Source organism: Melanaphis sacchari, unplaced genomic scaffold (assembly GCF_002803265.2).
Source record: "Melanaphis sacchari strain LSU unplaced genomic scaffold, SCAv2.0 Contig88_pilon_pilon, whole genome shotgun sequence".
Taxonomy (NCBI): Eukaryota; Metazoa; Arthropoda; class Insecta; order Hemiptera; family Aphididae; genus Melanaphis; species Melanaphis sacchari.
The window spans coordinates 333,157-355,737 of NW_020271625.1; the positions used below are offsets into that span (position 1 = coordinate 333,157).

Sequence of the window (22,581 nt, forward strand, 5' to 3'; positions counted from 1 at the left end):
TACCTCAATTAAGCTATTTTTAATCAAATAATTACAACATATCAAGTTTCAAATGTTCATTATTAATTCAAATGCAAAAATGCATAAAGGATTTTGGTTTGTGAACTTATTTTCCAAACACATAACATAGTTAAAAAAAAAAAAAAAAAAAATATTAAACAATATTCAAAAATTTCCATATAGTAGTTTCTATTTAAATATTTTATAATACTGAAAATAGTGCATGTCCAAACTATTTTAATAATCTTAAAATATATTATCTATGTGCGACAATATTTTTAAAATTACACAAGACTAAGTACTACTTATTAAATTCAATATGTAAGTGTCACATTATGCTTAATATTTTAAGTACCTGCCTTTTATTAAAAAACTATAAGTTTTCGAAATATTGTACATTTATATATAAAGTAGCTAAAATTCAGGAAAACCAAAACAATACAACTATTATTAAGTCTTAATTAATTTAAAGGGTGTAATACTCCAAGGTGATATGTAGCTCTTTTAAATGTAGTATATACCTTTTTGTTGCAATTTAATAATTTATTTAATACAGTAATCTTGATGATCTGGACTAGATGGGACCACTCTCTACAGATTAAATAGAATGATTTATTTTTCAACTTATTGATAAATATTTTGCAGAAAAAAAATTAAACCTTAATTATAACCTATAGAATATGTATATATATATCAATTAATATACATCTTATAGTAGATAACAATCGATATTGACATAAATCATTTTTATATGTGTATGTATTTTTAGTATAAACATACAAGTACTAAAGTATGAAATATAATTTGTCTGGATGACCGGATAAGCAAGACTCTATTGTATTCATTTAGATAAAAGAAGTTTTTATTAGTGTAGACACTTGAAAATAAAATAATATTTTCTAAGTATGTAATTAAAATACACAATATAGCATATTGGCATTAATATGTTGTTATTGATTATATTATGATATAATGCTTAGTCACAGTTCCACGTGGCAAGTAGATAGGTATGTAATATAAAAAATTAGTGATAAAATTAATATTTTTATTTTATTCAGAGTTAGAATTTACATCGGAATATATCTCATTAATTTTCGACTCGATATCTTTAATAGTGACCTGTAACAAACCATTTACAAATTAATTAATTTAAAATGTACAGCAACTATTAAATCAACATTTTAAATTAACTATTTATAATTCCACAAGATAAAAGTAAGAAAATGGATTATAATGTATACATTTTTAAACTATAAAAAAACAATATGTAAATATCAGCAAGAATAAATCTACTCTTTGAACTTCTTAATTTGTTGTCAAACTGATGAAATTAGATTAATATAATTGATCAGTTATTGTTATAAATGCTAGTTACATATTAAAAACATAGATTTCTATTAAATATTTCATTATTTCCAAATTGAAGTTATTGATCTGATCCACATATTATTTTTTATTTTTGCAAATATTGAGAATCTTAAGTTCTGAACTAAATAAAAATTACTTGAAAAATTTTATTCTTAAATATGAAACATAATTTAACCTAATCTTCATTCATAACAAAATATAATTCAAATCAAATATAATAGTTTGCCTGGATTTATATATTATTAATGATTAACTATTTTGCATAAGTAAATTGGGAGATCACAATATTTTATGGTTAGAATAATATAAAAAGGGACAGACTTTGACTATTCACAGAGTTTAATAGCATACAAAAATGACCATTACAGTTTGCATCCAGAGAGATTTTGTTATCTCTCACCTCCCATTCCTATCATTAGCTGGGGAAGCATTTCTCATAAATCGGATATTTAAAGCAAAAGGATTAACCTATATTATGTTTGTAAATTATAAAAACAGAGACTAATTTTTTAATATTGTGATCATACTCTATAATTAATTGAATTTATATATTAAAAAAAAAGAAAAGAAATAGAGATGCATTTAGATAGTACAAAACTATTTTTATAGGTAGAAACAGGATCATAAGTATAACTTATTAGTACTCTAATTTTTTAGAACTAAATGCATAATTTGGATGTGTTGTTAGTTTAAGAATCACAACTAATTGATATATTTTAAAATATAAAGGTAAGAAATAATTGGAATTTGTTTTCAGATTTTTCTCTTGAATTTAATCAAAGAACAAATAACAATCATATACAATATTAATAATTTTCATAACTCATTTTAAATAAAAATAATGATACAATTCAACAAGAACATATAGAATACTCTAACCTTCGAAATTTATAATATATTAATTAACTGGAATATTAAAAGGGATTCGACTGAAAAAAAATTTGTTATGATATATGTTTGAAAGACATATCAGTTAAACATTTATAATTTTTCAATAATTATAAATAAAATAACAATTTTTTTTTTTTTTTATTTTTGATTTTAACTTTAAAATTTAAATCATAGTTCTTAAATTTGTACAATAACCCTGCCTATATTACCAATATTATGCAAAGCGAGCCATAAAATGAAATGAATATAGATTTTCTAAATTCAGTAATACATCAGTACATTTAACATATTTTCAATAATAAATATTATCAAAATTAGAATTATTTACCAAATTTAATAATCTGAATGCATAACTGTCTGGTCCAATTTCAACTAGTTTCCACAATTTTGCTATCTCCCACTTTTTGAAGTATGACTTCATCAAGAATCTCAAGTATCTAAAATTAAAATACAATATTAAAATAATACTAAATTTTAAAAGCATTTAAAAGTCAATATTATCATTATTACATACCTTTTCGTGAAAGGTACATCAGAAAAAATAATAATTTTGGTATTTGTCCTTTTTACAGAAATGACATCTTCGGAGTTTTCAGTTTCATCATTATATCTCATTTTTAATCCAATGAAGGTTTTCTACAAATATCAAATATATAATATTTAAAAAAATAATGAATACTGATCAATTTAATTTAGTCTTACAAAATGTTTGAGATTCAAAATACTGATATTCACAGGTTCAGTACAATCAAGTATGATTTTTCTTTTCTTTTTTTTCAAAGAATTGTTACTACTTGTTGCCTGTAGAGTAGAAGTAGTCGGCATTTCGGCCACAGGGTTTTTTTCACCACCAGCGACTTCAATCTGAAAAAGTTCCATTATAATTATTTTGGAATAAACTTATTGTTTAAAGTAAATAACTTAAATAAGTTTGAATCATTTAAATTAAGCAAACGTTACCAATAAAAGTAGAATAATAATACACGAATACAAGACGACAGGTCATAAATAATAAGTATTTGAATCACAAATTAAATCAACAACTTAGAGAATATAAAATAAAATATAATAAACACGTTACCTGTTTTGCAGCAGGATCCATTTGAAGATGTTAACTAGATACACAAAAAACTACAAATAAATTAATATCCGCTAAATAACGTGGTTGAATATCACGAACAGAGGTTAGATCTGAAAGATGTGAAAGAAATGACATGAAAATTACACAAAGACAGAACAGATGTGACAGGGGGCAGGAATGCTATAGTTATCATGGGAGAAAAGATTTCATCTTACAAGGCATCTTTAACTGTAAATCGTACAGTGTAGTAATCAGTACAAAAGTTTTTGGTATAAAATTACAATTTTTATTTTTTAAAACGCTCTTGATCTTTTTTGTTATTAGTTTATAATATTACTAAGGGCTGGCGAAACTCGCTTTAAGTGAATACCTTTGGTTGGAGACAGGACTCGTGAAAAACCGTAATTAAAAAAGGATAGAGCAGTCAATAGTTAAATCTCGTGACGAAACCGGAAATAACGATGTTTGCGACATTGGTATTAATGATTTGGTGGCTCTTCATTTTTGCGGTGTCATTTTAAACGCGTAAATAAGTCTATAAAAAACAAATTGAATATTTAGTGGCTGGTCATCACCGGTGTTCATGGGCGTTCCCTGAGGGGGGGCAAGATGAGGCACTTGCCTTCCTCTAGAATTTTAAATTTCTTACCTAATTGTAATAATTTATTGTAATTATGGCAAAAAATAATAATGTATAAAAAAAATCCTCCCTTGAAAAATGTCTGGGGATGGCGCCCATGCCGGTGTTATACACCTTGTGTCCTAGTCCCGTAGATTGTCCGGTACTTTTTTGTGTATAGAAAATAAATAAATTCCAAATATGGCAATTGAGTGTCTAGGTATCAGTCATCAACCGGTGAAAATTGATTCTAGGTTTGGCAATCTGTCTACAGCGGATTGGATGCATTTCCGTAGCTTTTTAGTATACCTACCTATTAACTTCTAAGCTCCCTAGTTCCACTGAGGTCTTCTGCGGTTCACACACAGTAATAACCTGCGGTATCGATGCATTGATATATTCCTGCATTATACAAATATAAGACAATTGCAGATGCATCTTCAATTAAAACGACATTAGATAATGAATAATTCAAATTGCATAGATTGTTAATGCGTATTAAAAGATAAATTGAAAAAAAACAATTTTCAGTTTTGCGCCCCTTTCGTGCTGGCGCTCTGGGCAGTCACTCAGGTCGCCCATAGCTTTTGCCGACCCTGTTTGTAGTGTTAAACTTAATATTGAAACGAGATGAGTTATGATATTTTAAATGAATTATGAGATTTTTGAAATCATTTTCAAATAGTCATGAAGTGTTTAAAATTTAAACTATTATAAAAAATCTGTAGACATATAATAGTTTATGTTCTTACTACTAAGCTTAATATAAGGTAATCTACTATTATTTTAAGGTAAGTTACAAATCATGTTTTCTGTTGAAGGTGAATTTAATATCCTATACATCTGTGAGCTGGATGTGATAGGCGACAAACTTCATATGTGTCAGTTCATGTTCACTAAAATCATTATTTAAAGATCTGTGTCTTGTGTTAGTGAGGAGAATTGAGGTGTTTATTGACCATAAAAGCCACTAATTAAATGTCAAAAAATAAACTTAAACTTTCATTGTAAGTGTTATTCTTTATAAAATTACTTTAGTATATTGTTATAATATCTTTTTAATTTTAGGATGATTGATTTTGTACATAAGAATATATTACATTTTTTTGCAACTATAATGGATAAGATTAATGTTTGATTGTCCATTAGATGAAATATGTGAAGTGAACTCACATTATATTTATTTGAAATTAATTTTATATGTGTGAAATTATTTTTTTATAATAAAATTACTAAGTATGTATAAAAAGATAGTGTTTATTATTTGTGGAACATTTAGTATTCATTGGATCATCTTGAAACCAAAATTAAAAGATTTATCTTGTTCTTCTTAGTCTGGAAAATATTACATAAAATTCATTATATTAATATTATTATACTTATAGTATTATTGAAAATTAAAAAACTATTTTAATAAAAAATACTACTTGTATCAAAATTTACTAAACTTAAATTTTAATAACACACTACACACTTAATATTCTTTGGATCATCTCGAAACCAAAACCAAAAAATTTGCAATGCATTACGATCTTTAACATGTTTTTGACCTGAACAAAATCTTTAAGAGCGGTGGGTTAATAGAAATTATCCTCAAGATCTATAAATTATTCGCTTTAGTTTTAACAATTCCATCTACAAGTGTTTCAGTTGAAACAAGTTTTTCTTGTCTTTAAAAAATTTAAATATACTGTAGAAACGTAATCATTAAAAACTTTGAAGTTCTTTATCAACAGTATCAATTGAAAAATTATTAATACAAAAACTTAAAATACCAAACCATTTTATGATGATATTATAAATATGCTAGTCAGAAAAATAGTAATTTAACTATTTTATTAAACATGACATATTGGCATTGATTTTTGTTATAATTTAATTTATTTTTGTTGTTTTGGTTGAGTAGTAGGAATTCTTGTATTTTCACATGCCTATTAAGTTTTATAATCCAGTTTCCGTACAATGGTATTAAAAAAATAGCATTTCAATGTTTAGTGTTTCCAGAACTTAAAGATTTTTTACATCTAATATTTTATGAAGTGTGTGCAACTGATTGTACGATTCAAACGTCATGAGTTAATCAATATATAATATTGTTAATTGTTTTCATTGCTTTTTGTATGTGGTTCTACACAATTTTATTGTTTAAGGACCAAATTGTTATGAATTCGATGTATGATAACCTGATCCTTCCAAAATTCAAAACGCTCTTTAGATGATAAAGTTTTTGATTATTATGAACTTATACACTAAAGGAATCTTTTAGTGGCAACTATTTTGTTAGATCCCATTAAATTTAAAGATTGGAGTTAGCACAATTGTCATGTCATATACCCAATATTTCTACTATATTTGGTAATATTTATTCTTAAATTTATGGCAGCATATATAAAAACAATTAGTATTGTGTAGTTATTTAACAAAGTAATAAGTAATATCATTACTTTGTTTTTGATGAAATACTTAATTATATTAGAATTGTTTGTATATAATAAAAATATTTAAAAAATTAGTTTAATAATAAATTAACTTATTAAATAAATTATTTAATAAGAATTACTCATCTCAGAATGACGTTTCTAAATAATTTGTTATGGTTGAAGTGGTCATATATATGAGATGAGTGGATACCAATATCTGTTTATGAAGTGTTTCGGCTTAGTTTTTATCTTAGTACCAATAATTAATAAATTAGTTATATGACAAATTCAAATGTACTAACTATAACAACATAACATGCTGTGTCTTAAATTTCGAATTTAGACTTAGAACCGAGTAGAATTTACAATCTAATAAAATTCTCATCTGATTAATGTCAAACACTTCAACATTCAAATTAATAAAATTTGATAAGACGTTCCAAGTGATAACTTAATAATTGTTATAGCACCGGGAACCCTGTTAATGGTTACTGCGTTTATCTATCAGTAAGCTGTTCTAGTGGTCATAGAGTTGTAAAAGATAATGTTATCAGAAGTTGTGATTAGCTGCATCTCGTTATTGTGATAACCAGGTCGGTTCGTTTATGTCGCGACGAGAGAGTGAGAGCACTGAGAGTCGCATACCGCAACGGCACAACCTCATACTAGTCATACTGCGATCGGCCGTAGGACTACGACATTTTATTGGAATTATTATATTTTTCGTTTTTTCACTATAGTCGTTATTTTATTTATCAATATGTTTCTTATTTCCACAAATTATGTACAAAACGTCGAGCGCCAGTAATCTATCATCAGCCTCCGAGCTATGTGCGGTAAAAAGTCTGCCCTGGTCCTGTATCCATTGACCAAACTTACAGGAATTTTGCGAAAACATATTTCGGAACATGTAAGTCAATCTTGCCTCAAACTTTTTGATCTATTAGGACATAATTTACGTCATTTATCATTTTCAAAACAGCTTCTTTTAGCAACACTGACTCGTTTAATAATTAACTTACTCCCTACAAAATGAAACAATATTTCTTATTATTTTAGTTTAGTTTTATTTGTTTAAAACAAACCAAACGGAATATCCTTAAATTAGAAATTTACTTAGGTATAATACTAAGAATACTCAGTGAATAATAAAATAACTCATATTTCTTGTTTGTTGTTATAGTTCTGATTGATTGTGTATCTACATCAATGTCACTAATTAATTTAATATTTTTGATTTCATAACAATTGTTTGTAATATTTTTATTTCAAGTAAATTCTTATTACCAATATTGTATTTCAAATGTTTGTTTTTTAAATGTATTGTATTTAAATAATCTGCTACTTATAACTAAAATTCTATAGTATTTTCTAAATCAATCAGTATATTTTCTGTGTTATTTGCTATTATTTTGTCAATGAAAATATTAATTACATACTTTTAATTTGTTCATGTGACACCTATTATTTATTATTGATTATATTTTGTTTTGATACAATCGTAATATTTGTATTGTTATTAGGTGGAAGTATATTTTATTTTTTTTCCTTCCAATAAATATTTATTCCTTTTTTATATTTTTATCAAAATAAAGTATGTATACCCACAGGTATTACCTAAACTAGAAAACCAAAAACAGTAGGTTTTGGATTAGGTAACTTGTTTTATATTTGAAATTGTTTTTATACCTAATATATTTTGTTAATATATCTTAAAATTAAATTGTAATGAGTAATATTATATAATGTTTTAATTAACAAAATAGGTAATATAATAAAAATGTTGGGAACTGTGTACATAATAATTAATTTATAAATAATGGAATTGCATAAAATAATTATTGCACCTAAATGACACTTTATATATATTTTTAAATGTAGTTATTTATGTTTTATTACTATGATATCAAATTTTGAATAGTAAGTATAGTTTTTATTTTATTAATGATTTGGTACACCCATAATTTGTTTGTTTCCTTTTTATTGAAATAATCATTGTCTATATTAATTGAAGATAAATTAAATGAAATCAATACAAATATTTGTTCAATAGCCAACAAACGAATGGATATGCCAAATTTAGTTTCCAATTCTATTATGGCTTACAGTGTACGTAGTTAGCTATTTTTTTTTACCTATCATATTTTAATGGTTAGATAAGTATAAATACCTAATACTCATTAAATCAGTAAGTTGGAATAGTTATAAATATAAATGATTCTTTTCTTTCTTTTCTTTTTTTTAACTCGTCTCCTAGTAACTTTATTGATAAAAAATAACTTCTAATAATTCTTGTATCTAAATAGAATAGTAAGTTTGTGTATCATTATGTTATTTGTATGAGACATTTAAATGATTAATAAAGTTTATTTGTTTTTTATTCTACTAAAAGTTTAGTATAGTTATTGATTAAATATTACAAAGAACAAATAGTTATGTGATTCATATCAATTTATCATCTTAACCTTTAATATTTTACACTCAATATATTACACTTGAAAATTATATTTATTTAAAATTTAAATTCTTCCAATAACTAAATTTTAAAAATATTAGTCCAATTTATGTTTTTATTTTAAATTATCAACTTTTATCTGACGGAAAAAATTAACATATTTTCATGATTTTATTTTTTGTTCAAGAAAATACTACTTTGAATAAATTTAAGTAATTTTTTTGATATATTAATAAAATGATATGTAGTCTTTAATTTTGAAAACATAAAGTTTGTTTTTACTATTTCAGGGTTTCCGTGTATCCATATCTATGGGATTAGTTATAAGTACTACATTAATTGTGGTATTAGGAAACTATTGGAAAAGAAGAAAGTATTCTCGAGAATCAGCACCTGTTATCAAACATTATTCTTATGACAAGAGAAAAGCTAATATTGATGTACCTTCAGGTAAGTTACAGTGTTTATTTAAACAAAAAATTACATTCATTACAATTATGTTTTGTGTTTCAGTTTCTAGTTTTAGAATTTTTAGAACTAGCCATAGATCACTAAGTCCTAGTATCAAATCCACCAATCGACAAGCATCTGTGATATCTTCAACTCAAGATTCTCCTAGCCATTGTAAATCTTCAGAAGTTAAATATACTGCACCTCAACAACTAGGTGTAATGGGTAAGTTATATTTTAATAGTTTAGTTGGTTATGCTTAATATTTAAATTTAAATTATGTTATTGGTTTTTTTTTCAGGTATGGAATCATTAGCTTGTAGTATATCATTTTGGGAAGATGCATTGACAGCATTTTCTGGCAATAATTCAACAATGGTATCCAATAAACTTATGTCTACTGAAGATTCCCAATTTTGTAAAGAACTTCAACTGTTAGTGGATTCTGCTTACTCATTACAAGATCAATGTCAATTACTTTTCCTAGATCAAGTAAGAATTTAATATATTTTTTTATATAACTTATGTAAGTTGCAATGTATCATAAAATTATATAATTTTTTAATTTAGAGGTCAGTATTATTTCGTGTTCAACAGAATGGAAATGATGACACATTGAAGTTTGATGATCGCCGTTCGTCAGTAGATAGTTTTGTATCAGCACGCACAGATGTAAGCTATATATTTTGTATTAAGATAATTATAATTTAAACACTATATTTTAGCAAATTGTTTCTAACAATACATATTGTTTGATACTTTTCTTTAAGTATCAATTGTAGTGTTTTGTTTTTTTTTATATTTAGATAATACTACAAGTTAATACTCTTATGCCTGGTTGCATTAAACGTTCATTAAATATTTATTAAACTTTCATTTGCGTTATTGAGTCATCAAATGATTGGTCACCAGTTAATAAAACTAACAGTTTAGTTTCAGTTTATTAAATTTTAGCCAATCATTCAACTTATCACATAGTCACTGCGTTTTTACCTGTTCAAATTATAATAGCTGAAGAGTTGTTATCAGTTTTCTTATAAGTTTCAAATTTTTACTTAAACCCTTAGTATCATGTTTAAAACTAATAAACTTTTATTCAATTGTTTGTGGAACATAAAATATGACTCAGTAAAAAGATTTAATAGTTTGATAAAAGTGTTCATATATTATTGAATAAATTAAAATATTGGTTTTATGCAACCCAGCATAATAATTTCTTAAGTAATTAATTTATTACAGTGGCATATTAATTTATTTTGAAATTAGTTATTACTTATTGCATATAAAGACAAATATGATGGGAGAGGAGTTAATAGTTGAATCTTCCTTCTCTTGATTTTTTATTTACATCATTGTGTTTTTCATTTAAAAACATTGCTATTCAAGGAATTTATGTTGTGTTATTTTTCTACAAAAAAATTAAACACTATTGTTATTTGTAAATTACATACTTGTCGATTAGATAAATAAGAGTATACACAATTTTTTATGCAATCATACCTTAGATCAGGCATGCCCAACCTTTTTCAACTGGCGGGCCACATTCAAAATGTATATTTGTACTATTTGTACTATTGGGCCGTATATGCTTCATGGGGATTTTTTTTTTGTTAATTTCGATAAAATATAAACTAGTCATAGGTATATCTATTGTACATTTCATCGGATATAATATTATCTTTGTTCACTTATCGAATTTATGACTCAAATCGTATGTGTTTAAAGTTTTCAATATTTCCACGCTATAGTTGTTAGTTTGTTTTTGTCATTAAAAATTATTTTATATTCTTAAAAACTTAATAAAATACATTTTTTGGTAAATAATAATTTTTTTTTTTTTTACACCTATACAAATTTCTAATTTTTATAAAATGATCTGTTGGAACATCTTCGCGGGCCGGATTTGGTCCGCGGGCTGTGGGTTGGGCATACCTGCCTTAGATTATTGTTATCAACTGTGATTTGTAAAATATTAAGAATATAATATCACCTAAATGCTTTATTTCTTGAAATTATTAATGTACCCATAGTTTATTTTAAAATCTTGACATTAAAATATCTAATGACTTGTGTTTTAAATTCTAATTTTATTAGTTATTATTGTTGATAAGTTAAGTTATTTGGCTTTAATGTTTTTCTGTACTATTTTGATTATTATTTTTCCTAAATATCATAATAACTATTTAATGTAATGTTTTAGGTAGCAAATTTGAGAGAATTTGAAGAATTAAATTTTGACAACTATTATCTATATCAAAATGCTTTAAAATATTCTGAAATTGAAGGCATTGCATGCAGGTACACACACTTTTTAATTTTTGTTAAATTATCATTAATTACGTATCATTTGAATATAGTATTATAATTGTACAATAATTTTTAGAAGATGGTAGTGCACTGTTTGTTTTCTCTCTTTAACTCAAGTATAATATAAACAAAACATGTTCATCTAAAATAATTTTATAATATTTAAAGTAATCTTAGAGTAAAATAACCTATTGAAAATTTATAAGGAATAATATTATATTTGAAGATATAATTTATTGATTTGTAAAAATATTGTCTCAAAACAGCAAAATAATTATTAGTATCTAAACTTACAGTAATTACTTTTATTTTTAAAGTTGAATACAGAGAAAAATAATATAATAAAATATAAAGCGGGTATATCAAACCCTCATAAATATTATTTACTATAATTTTTGTAATAAGTGATTTTATTTTTAAGGTAACTCAAAAATCTTTAAAAATGTTTTATGTGAACACGTTTTATGTGCCAATATCATCTTAAAAAATTTTTTATTCAGATTTAATTACTTATTATTTCTATTTAGGAGTTATCGAACGACATTGGTGAATTGTGCTTCAGATAGAGAATATGTGTGTAAGTTGCATTGTATTCGTCAAGCTTTTGAACATTTATTCAAGGATGAAAAAAACTCGATGTGGTTTTCTGATTGTGGGAGACGTATATTAACCGATATATTTTTATTTTCCGAGAAAGTAATATTTTTTTGTTATAATATTATGTTTATGGCCCGGATTTAAATGCCCTTAAAACCATACAAATATGTTCTAAAAATATTTAAAAATGCCCTATAATTTTTTTTTATACAAGTCAGTAATTTATAAATAAGGTATAGTTATTATTTTATTATAAAAAAAAAATAACCGAAGTTTGAAAAACTGACTTGACGCGGCTATGATGTTGACACATATTTTTAAGGCAGAATTATTCATTCTAAACATACTAAAATATAAATTAAAATTGTTGTTCAATTCTAAGTAAGCTTATTTTATTTATTAAATTTTAAACATTGCATTGAACAGTAATATATTGTTTAATTTGTTCGAACACTAATGATCTATTATCTGAAAAAATATTTTTGTTTGTGGAAAAGCTTATTTCATCGTTCATGAATGTAATAGGAGCAAATTTCATATGACAAATATTATTTGGAGTTAATTTATTCGACATTTTTGATCGAGAAGTTTCCTTGTTTTTTAAAATGTTTGCAATGATTCCATTGTAGTATAACCACAATTTTTCTCTAATATACTTTTCTGGTTTTTCTTTATTATTTTGCCTTGATTACTTAAAATACAATCAAAGTTTTTGTATTATTTACAATATCGATTGCTTTAATTAAGGGTATCCTTGATGCTTTAAGATATGTTATACTACTTGGTATATTTCCACGTTTAGTTTATAAAAATATCAAGTTTGTTTCAATCTCTTTATCTGCCATTAAATGATGTGTTTTTTGTTTGCTATAGCATCGTTTACTCGTTATCTTAAAATGCATCGATGACTTAATAAACTTAAAATAGTTACAGTAGTATACTAAAGTTTCTATCTAAGTACCCTAACATGTCAGTATTGGTTGATGTGGTAAAAGAATAGTCAAGCCCATGCATTTAAATTTTAAAACTTTAGAAAGTGCTTTGTAACAATTATTTTACATTTGATACCAGTGCATTCACTCTAGGAAAATATTCTCACACTTCTTCAGTTACTCTATTTAGACTACGTGCGAGGCAATTGATGTGTTCCTTTTACGAGTATAAAGATTTAACCATGTATGGAGCTGCATTACTGGCAAACAATAAAGCATTATCATGTTTCATTCTATTTGGTTATACAAAATCCATAGATCTGTCAAATAATTTTGTAATAGTGCTATTATTAGCTTTGTAAATAGTCCTAGCTATTCTATAGACGTTTCTTTGGAATTTGTTTTTATAGTCATGCAAGTGAGAAGAAGTAAATAATTTTATTCTAGACATTATTTAAAATAATTAAATATCATTAACAATACCAACATACAAAATAGTATTGCTATTAACAAGAATTAACTAATTATTTGTAATTTGTCTAAGTACGGGCGATGATCCTTAATCAATATTAGAGATAAGATAAAAATTGTATCGAAATGAATCAAATAATTAACAATATGTTTAGAAAAACTCGATAAACCTATTAAACAAAAACAATTTATCTTTAGATAATATTTTGAATAGATTAAATTTGAATAGATTAAATTTGTATAGTATATTAAACAAATATAGATTAAAACCAACAAAATGACCTAATTATACTATAAATGAAAAAAAAAATATAAAATAATTCTCAAATCCAGTTTTGAAGCACTCGTTACATGAAACAAATTATGTACTCTGAAAGCGTTTTCTAAGATCAACAAAAAAAGATACACTTAGCATTAAAATCCGAGTCTTAATTATGTTATACTTTTGATGTATTAGTTAATAAAATTATTTAATTTTATTGTAGGACCCTAAGGATTTTCTTTTAGCCTATGAAGAGATGTTGAGTTGGGCGAAAACTGATGTTCATTGGACTGAGGCTGAAAATGAGTTATCAGCTAGGGGTGTGAAAAAAATGACATTTTATGATATTGTTATGGATTACATTTTAATGGATGCATTTGAAGATCTTGAAGCTCCACCCACATCGGTGATTGCTGTAATACAAAATCGTTGGTTATCAAAAGGATTTAAAGAAACCGTAATACTAACTATTTTATTTATATTAGATACTATATATTGAGCCACTATAACAATTTATAAAGCCAACAAGATTAAAGAACATGTTAGGCATGCCTTCGTCCACTTATCATATTTATTTGGTACTAATTTCTAAATAATATTTAATATCTACATTTTTTTTATGATGAAAATATTAAAAAACAATAAATAAACAATGAAGTAAAAAACAGTTCACTACATACATACACAGTCTTTAAACTTTTAATAAATCAATAATAAGTCCTTCAATGTGATTTAATATCCTACAATAATTGATCTATTAAATAATAAATTTTATGAGTATAAAAGGGTGATTTGTTTATCAAATGATATTTGATAATGACAAATTTAAACATTTTTGAAAATATTTTTTTATAATTTCCAGATAAAATAAAACAACTTTAAAAAAAAAATTATTTTTTATCGTTAAACATGTTTTAGTTTTTTACTTTTCATATAACAACATACATTTTTAATTTTATATTCTAAAATAGGATATTTTTTGAAGTATTTTGATACATAAAAATCATAATTTTGATGAGTATTTTGAGTTATGAGGGTCCAAATTTTAATGCAAAATAAAATTCTTTATTGTAGGTTTAAAAAGACTTAACATTTAAAAAATTATTTTTAAGTATATGATGATGAAAGAAATGATTAGAAAAATAATAAATATAATTAAAATTAAAATCAAACTATTACCTTTAATTGATATTTGCTATTGATATACAGTGGATTCCGTTTAATGTGGGCATGTTGGGACCAGCCCTGTTTGCCCACATTAAGCGGTTGCCCATAAAAACCGAAATTAGTAAAAAAAAAAATTATAATAAAATAATATATTTGTATTATCATATAATTGAAAACAATTTTAAATAATTACTAGGTATATAAATAAAACTAAATACATATAATATATTAAATAAAATTAATCTTTGGATGTAGAAGGTATACAAAACATAATTTTTCGTTGTCTAAGCTGTTTAGTATGGATCTGGTTGATAAAATGGGCACACGCTTCAAGTTTATCAGACAGACTATTTTTGTTTCCCTCTTGTATGAAGAACTTCTGCAAGAAATCTATGCACTTTTTCGCCTCTCTTTGTTGAAATTTGTTTGTTTGAATGGTAATGATTTTTATTATTTTCGATAAACACAATCTCATAGATACGACGAAACCCAATTAAATTAGTCGTTTTTAAATACTTATGTGTATATTCTAACGCTACGATAAAAAAAAAAATTGTCCACATAAACTGAATCGAGTGTCCATATTTTAAGGTTTTATTTAACATTGTTAATATACATTTGTATTGGGACCAGACATGTGTGCCTACAATAAGCGAATGCCCATATTAACCAGTGGCCACATTAAGCGGAATCCACTGTATATAATATAATCATCATATTTATATAATTCATATAAATGTAAAATTAACAAAAAAAAAAAAAAACATTTCAATTAATTTTGAAATGAATACTAACATAAAATAAATTACAAAATGTGATTTCTAGGCTCATATTTAAATCAAAATGTCTTTAGATGATAACTCTTCGATACTTTTATTGTTGTTGTTTATTTTTCTGACACTTCCTATAACGCGCTGACTATTGATATTATCATCCCACCTAGATGATTATCTGAAATTAATTGACAACAGAAATTAGTACTCAAAATAGTTTTTACTAAGGATTAAACCACTTCTAAGTAAAATTTGAAAAAAACTTTTAATTTAATTTTTATAATTTACACAATTTTAGAAGGATATACATTTGCATATTCAATTTATTCAATATTTATGTTATTCAAAATTTTTATTTTTTTATTTATGAATAATAAACGCTCATTAGGTATATTATCGAAAAAGTTAAAAGATTTTTAAATAATGAGTGTAGTATAATAAATAAATCACTTAATATAAACATATAATAAAAAATAAAAAAGTGGTTATAGTTTATTCCTTAAAAATTACTCCATTGATGTAATGAGAGATTAATTTTTTACTTTATAGATACCAAAAAGATTCAAAAAGTAGTTCATTAAGTATATTTAGCTTGTGTATATAAATCAGAATATTATTTTAAATAATAATATAATATACATATTAGCATTATGCTTTAATTACTGAGCACGACACAGGCATAGTCAACAAAATAGTTGAGGTTTAATGGTTAATACATTTTATTTTTAGCAAGATTACCTTAAAAATTATTTAAAATTTGTCTATACTTAACTTATATAAATAAATTTCTGTGCAAAGTTGATTAGCTAGTATAATTTAAAAGTATATTAGACATTTTATATTTTAGTAACTGTAATAAATTAGTATGGCAAAAAAAAAAAAAAATTAGTTATACAAATGACATTAAGTTATTAAATATATTAAATTATATCATATTTTAAATTTTACTTTGTTTTAAATATTATGTACATTTTGTTTTAACAATTAATTAATTGTTGCCACCTACTTTTTAAGAATTTATTACATATGTTTACATACTATGATGTAAAAAATCCTATAATTATGTTGGCTTTGAATATATTCAGTTGTAATACTCTATCCATTGTATATAATCTAAGCATTTTTCAATTTAATATTAACTATATTTGTGTCTGTTTAGGCTTTATCAACTGCAGTTTGGTCAGTGCTCCGTGCCAAGCGTAGTAAATTGAAATACCCAAATGGTTTTATGCATCATTTTTACAACATATCTGAACAAATGTCACCTTTACTTGCATGGGGCTTCTTAGGTCCTGATGAAGAACTGAGCAGAATATGTTTGTTTTTCAAGGTATGTAAATATTAATTGATTACACTACCTAAAGTCTGTGTCAAATATATTGGCGGTCGGTGACTCCACTTATCACGAGGCATTCAATACCTGGTACCACAAATTTATTTGGCGTGTTATTTAAAAATAGCTAAGTATACATATGTTAGTATATGCTGTGTTTTCTTTATCACTTAACACAATCAATACTATTGGTGTTGATGACTACAAACAAATTAAAAACATTAAAATTACGCATTGTCAAGATAATATGATGATGGATTAGATAAAAGTGTTTAAGGTTTTTGAAACGAAAAAAAATTACAATAATATGTATTAACAGTATGTAATAACTTGTGTACAAACTACAAATTTTAACATTTTGAAATTCTTCCCAACTATCATTGAAACTACCTTCTGGGATCTCAAAATCGGAGCCGTTATCATCACCGCATATTTTATAAAGGCTATCTTTTTATGTGTGAATGTTACTTAAAATATAATTTTTTGATTGCATAGTAGCATCTAGAAGGTGGAGTCACCAACCATCATTACATTTGACATGGATTCTAGTATAATTTGTTACTTCACATAATATTTAAGTTAATTATTTAATTCACTTATAATATCTTACTATTAAAATATGATATAATCCAAAAATACAATTTTTGAAATATATGATTTTTAGTGGATTTTTTTTTTTAAAGCTTGCATTGGTTATATATTATTTTTAATATTCTTAGGATCAAGTCATTGAATTGATGCGTGATATATTTAGTTTTGATAAATGTCGTTATACTACCAAAGAAGAACTATCAGCAGACATGTTAGAGCAATTTAAAATACGAGCAGAGAACATTAGTAAAATGATAGAAATGAAATGCAGTTTAGATGTTAAGTCTTAAGAAATATTGATCTCTTGATTTAAATTGAGATATACATTTGCAGTTACCAGCTTCTATTTTGTGCATTTGTTTTCTATTGACACTGTGTGTATATATTTTTTTTATTAGTTTGAATTCTATACTTTATTTATTTGGTTTTAATAATGTTTGATGTTTTAGTTTCTATAACAAAAATAATTTGTCTTTAGATTAGTTTATTGTATTTAATAGCATTAATAATTGTGATTTACATTTAATTGTTTGGTGTTAATTTTTATGGTTGGAGTTTTGGTAAATTATTTTAATAATAAAATAAGTCTTGCTTAAACAATATATTTGATTAGAATATGATTGTTTTATAAAAATAATTTGTGTTCAGTATTATGTACAATAATTTGTTAAGTTGAAGAGAGTCATTGTAATGTTTATCTTTAATTTACAAAATGTATTTAATTTAATAGAGTAGAAATTACTTAAAATAGCCTTATTAAGACCGAATTTAATGGTTATAATGTTAGCGTTTAGATTTTGTAAATTTATAATAATTTAAAATGGATTTTCATTTAAGTTAATTTATGTAAAACATAAAGCGCTTACAAATGATAAATATAAATTACCAGTGCTTATTAACAGTCTCTTATACTTGGGATTTAGATAATAATTTTATTCTAGAACAATACATTTATTACTAAATCAATATAATTGTTATATAGTATACTATCTGTGTTTAAAATTATCTTAAAAAATTATAACCATTTGATTTTCATTTTATGTAATTATTAATATTATATAGTTCATTATATTTAAAAATGCTCATTAAACCAATTTGTTTATAATTAAATACAATGTATATTGTATACCTATGTTATATGAGTTTGTTTTGATTGGATGACAAAAATGTTCAATTGAATAATTTAAAACACATTAATTAAGTAATTAAATATAATTCATGACTTGAGTATTTTTAGTGATGTTAATTTTTAAATTTTAATAATAAGTTTCTTTTATAATATGAAATATGGGGATAAGTTTTTAGTTTAATATAATATGACTAATAATAATATATTATTATTATTTTTATTCTTATTTGATATTATTGAAAATATGAAAAAATATTTACAGTGTATAAATAGCTATTAATTTTCTTATCAGTTCATATTGTAAGAGAATAAAGATTGTAATTTTTTTATGATTTTTCTCCTATTATCATTAGTTAAAATATTGGTTCGAATTTTAGTATTTAAGATTGTGTATTAAAAAAATGTTGATTAACATTTAATATGTATTCAAATTGCAAACATACAATTTTTATTCAAAGAAATATGAATAAATATGCTCTGTTAAAAATATTGTTGTCTTAATGTTATCCTAACCTCTCTTTTGACATATTTTTATTCATTTTAACCCTATATGTTTTAGTGGTTTTGTATATTATTATTACACTTACAATGCTATGTTATAAATTATAATTCTTTAACAGTTAACTCTTGATAATCTGGGGATATGAGTGATTTGAGTATTATCCAGAACAGATAAGTACATTTCACTGTTAAAATTTTAAAACATTATATTTGTATTTATATTTATTTTTGTCCTATTAGATAACTATGTAAAACAATAATAATTTATTTAAAAAACAATGATATAAATAATAAATAATACATGTAATATTATACAAAAATTATGTAGATAACCGAGAGTTTATTGTATTTATTAGGTAGTCATTTAACAAAATGTTTGTGCTAATAATATTTCTGCAGTATCAATATCTAGGTATATATTTCAAAAATGATGAGTTGAGATAGATTGCCACCAAAATTTAAAATTTCATGCAGTTTTTCTTAGAATTATGATTTGAATATGGAAATTGTGTATCAATGCATGTAAATTAAATTAAAATATGATTTGAAATAAATAATAACACTGGTGTGAATACCTACCTACATTTTTAAAACAGCGGGGCTATAATAATATTGTAGACTATTAAATAATTTCACGCTGTTATTTTTAGTCTTGGTGAATCGATTTATCAGGTAGGTATGACATTTAAAAGTAAGAATAAATGATCATTTGTAGAATTTTTTTGTTATTTTAATTTTCAAAAGGTTATGACTTGTGAATATTTAAAAAATGTAAAAGTACCGTTATTACTTTTTTTTAAAATTAAAATATCAAAACCCACATTTTTCGTTAGACCTTAAATATATAGTGATCTATGTACAAGCTTGTACAAAATAATCTGTCAAATCGATTTTGTCCAAAATTTCCGTTGTTTCTTAATTTTTTGTGATTATTTTTAAAATTACCGAAAATGTTCAATTTTTTGATCTCTCAAAAGTACCAACAATTGTCAATTTTCTATCATATTCAAATTTGTAGATTGGTTAATCACGATAAACAATAACAATGCGAAAATATTATTTAGTATATTATTTTTAATTATTTAAATTAAGTGTAACTAAGTGATAACATTTTATGTAAACAGTTACCGCATTTAAAAATACATTTATATAATATTATAATATAATAAGTATAACTTATTATTAGGGCTGTGAATTTAATGCTTTAAAAAACCTTTAAAATGCATTCAAAATGTCAAAAAAATGCAATAAAATATGCACTTAAAATGGAAAAAAATTATAGTATAAAATACATTTAAAATGGTTTTTGATTAATTTTTATATTTATATTGAAATTATAAGGTATTAGTGCATTACATTTTACATGGATAAAAATGTGTTTATTTAAGAAAAAAAAAGAATGTTGATTTAATTTGAATTTTGTGTAATGTTATTGATTTGAAACATTTTTTTAAATTTATTATGTATTTATTCTGTTAATAATTAGGTTTTTAAAGTTGTTAATTGACGGAATTTAATTAAAAATACCGGAAAATGAACTAAAAAGGAAAATATGACCTTAAAATTTCACTAAAAAACGTTAAAAAATGCAAAATAAAAGTTTCATAAATGGATTTATTGTTACATAAGTCAAATTGTGTACTTACAAAGCTACGATTCAAAATTACCAAAAAAATGCACTTTCCTGCAAATTCACAGCCCTACTTATTATACTAAAATTTTCCGGAAAAAAATAAACAATTCAAAAATTCATATTTCAATGTTGGTAAATTAAAGAAAGTTTGTTCGCGACATACGTCACCGAGATAAAAATAATGATCGATACACTTGATTTGAGATAAAATGCGAGATCACTATACCTGCTTATAATCAAAAATTTTGAAGTAGAAGTTTATTAAATCTGAATTAATATTTACGCGAGATAACTTATGGTGAAATATTAAATACTTCGAGAACGTCGCAGTTCGGGAATATTTTTATGTGTTACCACTCGTTGCGACTTCGGCGTGTATCATACAATATTGTGTTATGGCGAGATTTGTTACCAAGACGGAATAATATAATAATGTATTATTAAAAGCGCCGAGGTTAGGAGGTGCACACGATCAGTGGAAAGGTCTGCTGAACAATACACGAAACGGTGGTGCGCGGCAGTGGAGGTGATGTGGATACAAAAGGAATATAATTTACCCACTAAAAGTCGATGCTAAAATGAGCGATGTCGGAAACACAAAAAGATGACGTACGGTTGATAAATCGAAGCAAAGAAAACCGTATAATCATCGCCAGTGTGGCGTGTGGTATATCAATCACGAGTATCATCGTTATAGACTCGCGATGAGAATATTATCATTATTATTATCATTGTTAGGCATTTCAGAAACAACTGTCAGCCGCGGCGGCACCGACGAGTATTTTTATAAAAACGACAGGAATTCACCTTATATCTATTATATACCTAGGTAATATATATATTTTGATAATCACTTAGCCCTAATAATTTTATCAGAATGAATATTATAATGTACCTAGATAATATTAATTATTATTATCACCGTATAATAGGAAATACAGAATTTGTTCCTGGTTCAAAATTAATTGTACGAATTGGTTGATGGTTCTCGCGATGATAACAATATTGCAGGCGTTCACTCAGGGTTTTTGTTAGGAAAGGGGGAGAGGAGCGCTTACAAATTGTCTTACTTTCCTTACGTGTTAGTAAACAATTACCACTATTATTTTTAATAAATGATACATTTTATCGTAGCTTATAAACATTATAGTACTTTACCTACCTAATCTAAACTTTTATTAAAATTACGTTAATTTTTTGAGCAACGTGAAATGGATAAAAAAAGATGGAATACAATTTTCAATGCTATCAATAAATTAGACAACGCTATGGACCAAATTGTGGCCAACAATTTATCACAAAAAAAAATAACAGATTTCTTTAATATGTAAAATATAATAATATGTATGATAAATAAATGTAATATGTACATACATACAATAATTTTTCACTTCTCTTTAATTTGAATCAATTTTTTTTCCCTCGAACAATCAAAAATCCTCTATAAATTGTATTTTTAACTAGATCCCCTGAATTTCGAATCATAGAGTGACTACTGTAGCTTATTAGGGGATACTCACGATTTATACTTGTTATATAAGAGTAGATCAACTGACTAATAAAATATTTAACCATACCACTTATACCAGACTTGGGTAAAA

At 24.7% G+C, this 22,581-nt stretch overlaps 2 protein-coding genes across 6 annotated transcripts in view; one reads left to right on the top strand and one right to left on the bottom strand.

Moving 5' to 3' along the window:
• Positions 1-1,014: 1,014 nt before the first annotated feature.
• The window catches only part of LOC112602417 (60S ribosomal protein L22-like), a 44,127-nt gene continuing 22,560 nt past the window's right edge, over positions 1,015-22,581 (bottom strand). Inside the window, exons 1-7 of one of the 5 annotated variants that reach the window (XM_025350482.1) lie at positions 4,273-4,640; positions 3,711-3,875; positions 3,341-3,450; positions 2,962-3,123; positions 2,774-2,895; positions 2,588-2,696; positions 1,015-1,119 (exon numbers count right to left, since the gene is read on the bottom strand). In XM_025350482.1, the coding sequence (XP_025206267.1) occupies positions 1,051-1,119; positions 2,588-2,696; positions 2,774-2,895; positions 2,962-3,123; positions 3,341-3,361 (483 nt within the window). In that variant the 5' untranslated portion in view covers positions 3,362-3,450; positions 3,711-3,875; positions 4,273-4,640 and the 3' untranslated portion in view covers positions 1,015-1,050. Of the gene's footprint in view, positions 1,120-2,587; positions 2,697-2,773; positions 2,896-2,961; positions 3,124-3,340; positions 3,451-3,710; positions 3,876-4,272; positions 4,641-6,681; positions 6,725-22,581 lie in introns of those variants that run through there. The other 4 variants (XM_025350481.1, XM_025350485.1, XM_025350483.1 and 1 more) reach the window with 4 other exon arrangements.
• Positions 6,990-18,146, top strand: LOC112602416 (mitoguardin). The gene is made up of 10 exons (XM_025350479.1): positions 6,990-7,289; positions 9,125-9,284; positions 9,348-9,509; positions 9,586-9,776; positions 9,855-9,956; positions 11,485-11,582; positions 12,119-12,287; positions 14,077-14,310; positions 16,953-17,123; positions 17,846-18,146. The coding sequence occupies exons 1-10, from the start codon at positions 7,209-7,211 to the stop codon at positions 18,005-18,007; spliced, it is 1,530 nt and encodes a 509-aa protein (XP_025206264.1). The 5' UTR covers positions 6,990-7,208; the 3' UTR covers positions 18,008-18,146.